The following is an 11,569-nucleotide window of genomic DNA, read 5'->3' as shown; positions in this document are numbered from 1 at the left end:
TGTACAGTAGCTTATTGTATTTTAGTAATTTGGAGACTGGAAACAATATCATTTTTATAAAATTGTATATAAAATAATCGTTGTTTTTTAAAAATTGTGAGTTTTTAACAAAGGTGTTTCTTAAATCTGGAACTATAGGTTATGGTTATCCCTTCAGGTTTTTAAACACATTTTCCTAAAGTATTTGTGTATCAAACTACACGTCTCAACTAGCATTTACTTCACACACAGAAAACAATGAAACAAAAATATCACCAATATTGCTAATCAATTAATTATTTCTGGGGGGCCCTCTGTTAGTTCCAGAACTGTGTTTATCAAGTGATCACCAACATACTATCATTATACACGCGACAATACCGTAGAAACGACGAAGTGCTACAGCCCCGTTTATCAAGTGTTGATATCACACTACGTGTAAAATTGTTATTACGCTATAGAAACAACGATATTAGTGCCACAACCGTGTTTATGATGTGGTCATCATCAGACTATATGTAAAAATACCACAACGTTATACAAACTACAATATTACTGCTATTAATAGTTGTTTTCTTTGTGGATAGTATCGTTCTGCGCACAACCTGTTAGGCTTAGTTTTTTTACTTTTCCTGTAATAACATATATAATGGTGATGACATCACAGTGGCGTATAATTACTTATAAAACACGGTATGTACATACCTTCCTATTCTAGAATTTTATACACATATAAATACTTCATTTTATAGAACCATGAGATATAAAACACGTGGAATTAAAGAGGAAATAATCATAACTCAAGAAGTTCGATATCCCTAGGGTTTATGGAATTCTAAGAATTTATGTGTGAAAGTAAAGACGGTACAGCAGAAACCAAGCGCTTTCGAAGGATACATCAACCCGAGAAACCGAGTGCTTACCGGAAAATGTAGCGGCCTTGTCTCTTCTCACGCTAGTTTCACTACCACAGGACTGGTATGAGTACGCACGTGACTGACAAAGCAGCGTAGCTATAACGTCGTTTCGCGCTTTTTAGTTATTTCTTTTGTCTGCTAGTACTGGACAAGCACATCTCATGGATGTAAAGCATGTTTGTGATGTACAGGCCTCAGGCTAGAAAGCATTATAAATGTACTAGTCATAAATGAAACTCTACCAACTCAAATATTTTTTTTATTATAATGACTAAATTATTACAGACTGAAAGTACGTACTTAACTATTCCTTGCAATGAATTATTCCACTGTATACAAAATTAAGAAATAATACGATTTGTTACACCATATGTGGTGCAGACGTAACACCTATGGGCAGGTTACCTACATACTGAACAATATCAAAACAACCACACGGTATGTTTGCAATTCAGAACAACTCGCCCCTTTCCCGTCATACTTAAGAAAAAAGGCCGCGGAGTTCGGAGTGGGCGGTTCGAGTCATTAAGACCAAGCACAGCCATTTTATTTTATATCAATAAAACTTTGCAATAAAAAATAATTATGATTATAATCCTAGTGAACCATAATCCAGTAGATTAGAAAGTGTTATAAATAAAACTAAATAACTCAACATTTTAACTTACAAGCCAATAACTGAATCACACGTTGGATTTATGATAGACTAGCTTATTTTCTATAAACAGATAATCAATCTTACGAAACTTTCAGTGACATTAGATATTTAATGATTTGAATGACAAAATAAAAATAGGTAGAATATTTCTCAAATTTCATAATAAAATACACAGTTGGATTTTACACACGTGCACATATTTCATGCAAGCAGAAACACATTAGCTCTGAGCTGGTACGTATGGAATTCAGTATAACCCAAATTTAAACTTTAGCAGTTTCAGGAATCGGGTTAGTAGATTTTTACACTTTGAAAACAAGTTACTGATAATTTTTATTCAAACATACCTTAAAAAATCTAAACTAACAGTCATTATCTAGCCCACCTAGTAAGTAGTGCCTCGGTACGGTGTGTTGAACAGATCCATCAGCCATTTATTTATCATCTAGTTATTTTCTGCTTAATGCTCCTAAGTTAATGGCCAGCCTGCCAGACAGTGTCTCTAAGATACTAATTCGCCAGAAAGCGTCCCTAAGTTACTGGTCAACTCGCTACATCGCGTCCCTAAGATACTGGGAAGTTCGCTACACAGTGCCCCTAGATTACTGGGAAACTCGCTACACACTGTCCTTAAGTTACTAGGAAATTCGCTACAGTGCCCCTAGTTACTAACTAACTCGCCCCACAGTGTTCCTAAGTTACTGACTAACTTACCATACAGTGTTTCTGAGTTACTGGCTAACTTACCATACAGTGTTTCTAAGCTACAGGCCTAAGTTACTGACCAACTCGCCATATAGTGTTCCTAAGTTACTGACCATTTCGCCAGATAGAGTCCCTATGTTACTGGCCAACTAGCTATACAGTGACCCTGTTCTAACGAAAACATGCGAGACAGGTTCGATGCCGAGAAACAGGACAGACCATATTTTGTGTAATACCGATGATGAAACACGTAATGCACTAACTTGTTTACCGAGAAAATTTTAAAGAGATCGTTCTGCAGTATTATTGATAAAGATATACTATTTTCATTGATTAATCTGATTTCTGATCATTCAGATCAACTATGCTTGTTAACAGTATTATTAATGGCAGAACATTTTGAACTTTCAATAACAATCATAAAAAGCTAGACAACCAGAGTGTATGGTTGGTATGAACCAGACGAGAAATCCATGAACCAGATTTTTTACTGGACGTTAATACAAATTAATTGTTCTTTTTCCGGCTTATGTTCGTGATCTATAATCGTAGAAAATAACCTTGTTAGCTCTACAGTGAGTAGAGTCTCCTGACTTCAAGGTGCAAAGAATACAAATATTAACAAAGTCAGTCTTGAAGAATGCAAGTTTATCTTATAAAACCTCTTAGGTTATCGAGTCTTCTCTTAACCATTCTCTCAGGAACCGATACAAGAATGTTTCAATCTAACGTTTCTTACTTAATTGGAAACGTCCTATTTAGGGACTAGCGCTACTCATGTAATTGATCATTCTCATTCAAGCATAAGGGAGGCAGTAACCTCATGAGGACTACCATCGGAGGATACTGGCTATCGACATTCTTGCACAAAGTGCAGCAGTATGGTCATTCTATCTCACGAGCAGAAACGGAATTATTTCCATCGAATGAAAAGGGCAACTAGAACTGAATGAACTTAACGACTTTCTGCACCATTTATTTGAGTACATTAAAATACGAATGTTGGAAACGAAAGATATGCCTGCATACCGCATATATTTGTTGTGTATTTCAGCTACATTAATCTAAGCAGGACTTCACTATTCTACGTTACAGGTCTCAAAAAATTTGTGAAGTTTATTTCAAGTATGGGTTCACAACTTCAATCAACTGATCGAAAGCTAATATTTGACGTAAGCGATGCTACTAGTTAAGTTAAATATCTGACGTCATTACAAACGTTAATCTTGACTTAACCAATGAGTGTGCAGGTGGATACTATTATTTTTCAACTTTTTTGTAACTATAACAACAGATTTCAGATAAATGTATACCTTATTATGGCACGGGTTCGTTATGTTTCTCGCCTACCTACAAATCAGATTATAATTTGAAGAGTAGCTGTCTACAGGCCTTGTCAAACATATTTCAATTACTAAACAACTAATACAATATATAAATAGACAGTTTTTAATGTTTATTATAATAGCAACCTGTGTGGATGTAATCCTTATTTTTCTTTCTTTTTATTACAACAAAATTCTACTTAAAACACCGGACAAAAAGATTCAGTATAGTTATCTGCCATGAACAAACACATAAGCAGTTGCCTTTTAATGCGTGTGTACATAGTTGTATTTAAAGTGAAAAAAAAAACAAACTAATACAACGTTTAATACTGTCTCTCAAGTTCATTAAATAGCTTTTGTTTTGTGCACGAATATTCGTCTTACCTTGGTAGCCATACAAGACGCTGCAAGTATTTAGGTACTATTAAGTGTTAACAAATCAAACGGAATAACCGTAGCCATACAAGACGCTGCAAGTATTTAGGTACTATTAAGTGTTAACAAATCAAACGGAATAACCGTAGCCATACAAGACGCTGCAAGTATTTAGGTACTATTAGGCGTTAAGGTTTATGATTGTAATTAACATCAGATTATTTATTTATTTGAATACCAAATTGTTCATTATTAATTGTATTTATTTATTTGATTTAACATCACTTATCATTAAGTTAGTCTTTTTTTAAACATTTAGATATCTTCAGGCGTTATCAAATCAAACAGAATAACCGTAGCCATACAAGACGCTGCAAGTATTTAGGTACTATTAAGTGTTAACAAATCAAACGGAATAACCAATTATAATGCGTAATGACTTAAATACAATTTATAATAATTACAATTTACCAAATTACTCTACACCGAAACAATCGTTGGTATTGTTATAAGTGTATTCAATCATTGGGCGAGTTCTTTTAGATTATTTGGTAAAAATAATGCAAGATCCAGTCAAGTAACAATAACGAATTAGTTTATTTCTTCCTTAACTTTCGGCCGACGTGGCCAGGTGGTTAAGGCGCTCGACTCGCAATCTGAGGGTCGCGGGTTCGAGTCCCCGTCACACCAAACATGCTGTGACGGTTAATCCCACTATTCGTTGGTAAAAGAGTAGCCCAAGAGTTGGCGGTGGGTGGTGGTGACTAGCTGCTTTCCCTCTAGTCTTACACTGCTAAATTAGGGACGGCTAGCGCAGATAGCCCTCGTGTAGCTTTGCGCGAAATTCAAAACAAACCTTAACTTTCCTTACAGACTACTTTCCCTTGTGATTATAGGTCTAAGTGCAAGAACATCGTTTCAAGAGTAATTCCGAGAGTAATGGTAATTACGCCTAATTTAGCTTTGATGATTAAATCAGCTTAATTCACACAATAACTCTCACTTCTGACACTGAACTCTCTAAATGGCACTGAATACTTACTTCACTTTTATTTATATCGTAATCTCTTATTTCCACATATTACGTGAACCTTTTCGATTATTACAAAATCATGAAACTTCTAGATATTTTATAATCATTAGCAGCTCCCTGTAATAAAACCTTTCAATTAAAACACTGAAATCCCTTTAACAATACTAATACAAAATTAAACATTACAACTGTCCATTCAACAAGCCTTTTTGGTTGCTCTTCTTGTTGTTACTAGAAGTTCAGCCTCTAGTGTAGTAATTATCATGACAATGATTTGCTAGTCATGTATTGTGAAGCTATTCGAATCGAACCTCTCCTCTATGTCTCAGCACGAAGTCCAAACTTCCTACAGTAAGAACAACTTTCAGATTTCCTGTTGATGGAAATTTATATCGACTTGCTGTTCACATTAATCCATCTTCTTTCACCATTGCTGCAAGTAATTTCCCATCATTCATTACCAAATTTGGTCAAACTCTTGTAACTGTAGAACCAGTGTCGATCAACATACTGCAAGGCATCCACATCAATAAACCCAAGGACTCTTAGACTGATTTCTTTAAATAGTGGTATTATCTCATTTGTGGCAGATGGGGGTATTCTCAACTGAACTTTGTCCAGCTAGTTCGTGTTTCCCTATGTTTAGTTCGCCCTTTGTTATACATGAGATCTGGTTGGGCTCCGATACTCATCCTTAGCACATTTTCTCTTTGGTGTATTAACAGCTATTGTTTCCTCACATTCTCGGCTGTAATGGCCAAGTTTTCCACATCTATAATAGGTCCTTTTTACTGACATCCTTTACGAGGATTGTTATTCCCTATATGCTTTTTCTGCAATTCCTAGCACTGTTCTTTCAAATTACACTTGAAGTATATATATTGTCTTGTAGGTAATTCTCCTCCATTCTGTGTAACTAGTACTTTCAGTTCTTTTAGACTACTGTAAGCAGTAGGTGATGTTTCATTACTACTCGATTTGATGATCCCGTAAAGCCTAGATGTCGCCTATAATAATTTACCCGCAAGTTTAAATTTCCATCACCAAATGGACAACTTCATTTAAAGATGCACACCTATTTTGCTTCAGCCTAATTGTCATATCCTCATCTGTTATAGTATTTAGAACTTGGTCACGTGCCAATGAATACATCATTCTACGTGCAGCAGATATGCTAATTGAATGAGCGTTTCTAAATCTTCTACAAGTTCTGCTCAAGTCTCTTCTTTCCTCTATACTCTGTTCAAGAACTTTACTCTGGATACTTTCTTCTGGTGTGTCACTCCAAACCTGTTGTATAAGGCAGCTACCCATGCTTGATAGTTATTATGGCTCTCAGCTGGAAGGTTACTTAATGTTGTTAAAGTTTGTTCTTTTAAATATACAAGATGAATAGCCTGTTATTCACTATTTCAATCATTTCATTTGGACCACAGTCCACTGGTTTGTCGATTAGGCGATGTTGTTGAACTGGCCAGCTGAATTTGGTAGTGATATGGCTGAAGGAACTTCTGTAGCTAGAGATGGCACAGCAGTAGTGGCAATAGGTGTAAACCAAATAAGTTATCTTACTTCCATATTTTGTAGAAATGGTGTTTTAGGTTGGTATTCACGAGCAGATACAGAAAGGGTTGTGACTGGTTTAATCGCTGCACTGACCAATTTGTTTTCCAAGTATTTTATTATGTCACTGACGTTCATTTCTACCTCACTGAACTCTTTCTGTACATCTTCGTTTATGTCATTACAGTTTTTCTGTCCTTTGTTGATGTCTTTCTGACCTTCTTCAAGCTTCTTGTTGTAATCCATCTGTACAACCCCAATAATTTCGTGGATCTTGTCTTTAATCAGATTTATATTCATTCTTAAATTTTTTTTAATATTACGCCTTTATTTTAAACTTCTCTTAAATTCTTGTACGTTACTTCTTGATTTTCTCTCATTTTCTGTCTCTCTCGTTTTGGTCTTCCTCTAATTAATTTTCTTTGTCTCTTTCTTCTTGGCCTTCTTTTAAATGTTTTTAGTAATGTTTCGATCTCGCTTCTTGTCCATAATTTCGCCTTAAACAGTTGATGTAGAAGTTTTGTCAAAGTGTTATTTATTATATTTTCACCAACACAATACCATTTATAACACCAGTCCTGTAATAAAGTATTTTATCGTAGGCGGATTCTTTTGGATTAATTGGTAAAAATAATACCTTATCCAGTCCAATAACAATAACGAATTAGTTTATTTCTTCCTTAACGTTTGCTAGAGGCTACTTTCACTTGTAGTTGTAAGTCTATGTGCACAATATTTTAACAGTAATTTCTTAACTAATGGTAATTATGCCTAACATACTTAGACCGATGAAAAAAAACACCTTCCAATTTCCACACCACTCATAAATTCTCGATTATTATTTGATAAGAAACCTTCTGGACGGTGCATATTAGATATATAACATGATCACCAACTTCCTCCAGCAAAGATCTAAATTAAAACAAAAAGCATAAACGATAGTGGTTTATAATAGGGATCGCACAGGAATTTGTGCAAAATTCTAATAGACCATTCGGGCAAAAACCATCTTAAAAAGCAGACTTATTATTGACACAAAACATTCATTTTCAATAGTTAAGACCACCCAAACATTTATATAAGTAAAATAAGTGATTTCACGATTGTTGACAAAATCAAAATTTGCCCATTTGTTCATGTTATTATTATTATTGTTTTACAAACCTAGAGCAAAATCGGTCGGGTATTTAGCACCAAAAACCTAGACAGATATACCATATGAAGCGTTGCAAATGTCTATGACCTATTTCAAAGTTGATTATTTTTCATTGAAAGTTGATTTACGTGGTTATAACTACATAATAGATGAGATGTTGTTCTGAGCGGCTGCTTCTGTATTCGACGCGAGTTAAACGCGTGTTTACTCGAAACTTCAGGCATAACGCCACCTGGCTCAGTAAATAATTACTTTAAAAGACACTAAGCTTTATTTAAAACAATGTACTAAATGTATTTGTTATATTTGAAAAGGCTTTTCAACTGGTGAAATGTTATACGCACTTAGTGAGGGTTGTGTCTTATTCTAGGCATATATTTGCCTTTTTTGGCATTAATAAAGCCAATGTACAAGATAATTTTAAAAATGAGAATTTAAAACCTACAAATAGGGATTGCAAAAAAGTAAGCAAACAAGGATGGACATCTACTGCTGACAGTTTGCTCAAGCTACAAATCCCTATTATGACTCCAGTATAAAATTATTATTGCAAGTGATATCTACTGTAGTGTAGGATCGCACAGGAAGTTTACAAAAAAAAAAACCTGAAAGAGTAGTTTTAAACTTAATTCGACCTCCTTAATTTTGTTGTGCTGTGAAATTATCCAAGTCCTTCACTTTCAGCCATAAAAAAATCCGGTGTTTTCCTAGCGTGCGTGTTAGTTGGAAACTACAACTCGTAAAATTTGTACTGAGTGCATTAATTGGAAACTGCCACGTGAAAGGTCCCCGATTTTGATGTTGCTTATCGTTACTTGAGTCGCTATGTTCATCATTACTCCACTTTGCTGTCTCTACTTGGATTTCCGTGACTATATTTCAGTAAGTTTTTAACGGTAGATGATTACAATAGTAGATTTTCATACTCAGACGACGGTGGTTATTCATTCTACTGTTTGTTATACTTAGCTGAAATCGTGGTGCGTATTCAGTATTTATTACTACCACATACTGCACTATTTTTAGATAGTTGCTGTTAAGGTAGTGGTTGTAAACGTTGTCGATAATTGCCGACCTTACCTTAAGTGTGTCGCTGTTGTATATTTTGCATGTATTATTTGTGTCGCCTTATTCTAGCAAACTTGCGCAGGGTAGGCTGTTGAAGAACATACATAGATGTCAGTCACGTAGACCTAACAAGGTGAACATGTTCCTACGTCTGTTTACATTGCATTAAATCTGTGCTGTGTTATCATAGAAGAAACATTATTCCATTCTGATGAGAACATTACACTGTGACATTGATGGAAGCTGGTCATTAAATCTGTGATGATACAATCTTTGCCTTCAAGAGGGTTCTTTGAGAACAACTTTATATTTTGTCTGTCGTAGTTGCAAACCAGTACATGTGTTTATTCTTTGTTGTACATTTGTTATTTATTTTGAATAAGTTTAGTGTAGTTGTTGGGTGGGAAAAAAAGCCAATGCAGCAATAAACTGTTGAAAAACATGTAACAATGAACTGAATGCATATGCACGTACGTAGCTTAATATTAATTCTCCATAAACGGACATAAAAGAACTTAAGAAACAAGATTAGTAAAAAAAAATAATTTAAAAGGGTGGAATAGGGATCGTCAAACAAATATAGGAACACGTTGAATCAAAACGCAAAGATTATATTTTCAAGCCTACAACTAAGGACTCTAAAAAAAGTAAACAAACAAGGCTGGAAATAGTGTCTACATTGTTTTCTCAAGCTAGAAGTCCCCATTTTGACTCCACTAAAATTGATAAGTACTTTAGCATGAAGTCAAAATAGGGATTTTTTGTTTGAGAAAATGATGTAGACACTATTTCCAGCCTTGTTTCTGTACTTTTTCTAGAGTTCCTAGTTGTAGGCTTGAAAATATAATTTTTGCATTTTGTTTCGACTTGTTTCTGTACTTTTTTAACGATCCCTATTCCCCTATTTTAAATTAACAATTTCTACTAATCTTGTCTAAATATAGCTCACAACAATAGCTGTCTGTCGTATCCCAGCTGGCCTGATGAACACTAGTATTAGCGAAAGGCCTCTTTGGCACTGGATAGTATAGATATAGTGTGATTGACATATTACTACATTCTTCTTCATTTTCAGTCACAAGTTCCTATTATTTGTTGAGTTTTGTGTGAGTATGGTTATTTGTTTTAGTATGATAATTCCAAATGACTCCCAAGTGTTTGTTTTTAGCTACATATAAGTAATTTGTCTATATTTATGAGCCATGCCTGGCGTGGTGTTTAGGACATTCGACTTGCCGTGGGGGCGTTATAATGTACGGCCAATCCCACTATTCCTTGGTAAAGAGTAGCCCAAGAGTTTATTAGCTGCCTCCCTCAAGAGTCTCTAGACTATCATCTCAAAATTTGGGCCGGCTTGCGCCGATAGTCCTCGCAGTAACAATTGATTTTGTTGAACTCAAAAGTGTGATTTATCGTTATAATATATACTCTTACATAAACATCCTAATACAGATGAAATAAGAGTTGGAATAGTTCTAATATTAAAAGAATATTTTGATCGAAATAACCTTGCTCAGCTTTTCTCCCTCGTTCTGGGGCAACAACGCCCTCAAAGACTGAAATCCAGCGTTAATACTTTGCATACGACGTCGCTCGTTGCTGTTCGCTATTTCTCGCCGTATTCTTTTCTCCTGTTCAAGTTGCATTTTGGGTGACAATGGTATGTTTCCAAGCCTGAAAAAACAAAATAACACAAAGATCACAATTTTAAATTGGGCATTAATACGATTTATGGTGTTACACGTTCCCTGATTAAAAGCCCTGGGCCAACACCATATTTCAATGACTGATTTGACGGTCTTCGAATACTGGTCTGATATGACATATAAATGAAAATAGTGTTTTATATATGTTATTACTCAAATACTTACGATTTTCATGGGTAAAAGAAATACCATTTGTAGCATTGGAACTAATTTAGATGGCGTATTTTGATATCGTTAACAATGAAGATACCCAATTAATGAAACAATACACATTGATCTTTCTCCTGAAGATGAGTAAATTCAAGTCAAGATAAATAGATAATAATGTTACAACAGCGGAAGTCACGTGATTCTGGTAACACGTCATGAGATTCTCGAAGGATCTTGACTTTTCCTGGCAACTCTAGTTATTTCTAGGCGCCCTCTTTTTTTTGTATATAAGCCCGGCAAATAATTTGCAGTTAGATAGTCATCGAGACAGATAATTGAGTCAAGCGAGGGATAGTGACCGTAAGTAAAGTGCGTGAATCGTTGTGAATTATAGCGTGTGTTTAAGTTATAGTGATTGTGGAAATTCTGTGTATTGCAAAGTTGTATCGAGAAAGAATAAACTAGTTTTATTTAAGAAAGGACTTGTATCGCTGAAGTTCTTCGGGAAGAATTTATACCGGAAATTAATAAACGACCAGAGACGTAACAATAATAAAAAAATGGTGTAAGATATATAAAGAATATTTTGTTATTGAACTCTATCCTAATTCTGATTTCTAAACAACTAATATAAAATTGATAAGGATTACACTTCATTTACTTAACCTAGCTCACACCGTAACAGTTGTTCATTCCATTTGGTTGTGTAAATAGCGTTTTAACATGTATTATTGTTTGTGGTATGCCAGCTGGCCTAATGAGCCTTGATATTGTTACGTCTCTGGTCGTTTGTTAGTTTCCCGTATAATTTCTTTCGGATGAAACTTTAGCAATACAAGTCCTTTCTTAAATAAAACTAGTTTATTCTTTCTCAATACAACACACGCTATAATTCACAACGATTCACGCACTTTACTTACGATCACTACCG

General features: G+C 34.9%; 1 protein-coding gene across 1 annotated transcript in view; it reads right to left on the bottom strand.

The window, feature by feature from the left end:
* LOC106462723 (transcription factor AP-4-like) overlaps positions 1-11,569 on the bottom strand; it is a 26,408-nt gene that overhangs the window by 12,264 nt on the left and 2,575 nt on the right. The window contains exon 2 of the mRNA XM_013922670.2: positions 10,291-10,456. Coding sequence (XP_013778124.1) covers positions 10,291-10,456 — 166 coding nt within the window. The remainder of the gene's footprint in view (positions 1-10,290; positions 10,457-11,569) is intronic.

This window comes from Limulus polyphemus, unplaced genomic scaffold, assembly GCF_000517525.1.
Source record: "Limulus polyphemus unplaced genomic scaffold, Limulus_polyphemus-2.1.2 Scaffold1232, whole genome shotgun sequence".
Lineage (NCBI taxonomy): Eukaryota > Metazoa > Arthropoda > Merostomata > Xiphosura > Limulidae > Limulus > Limulus polyphemus.
The sequence above is the reverse complement of the archived record's forward strand: the minus strand, read 5'-3'. Positions and strand labels throughout refer to the sequence as shown.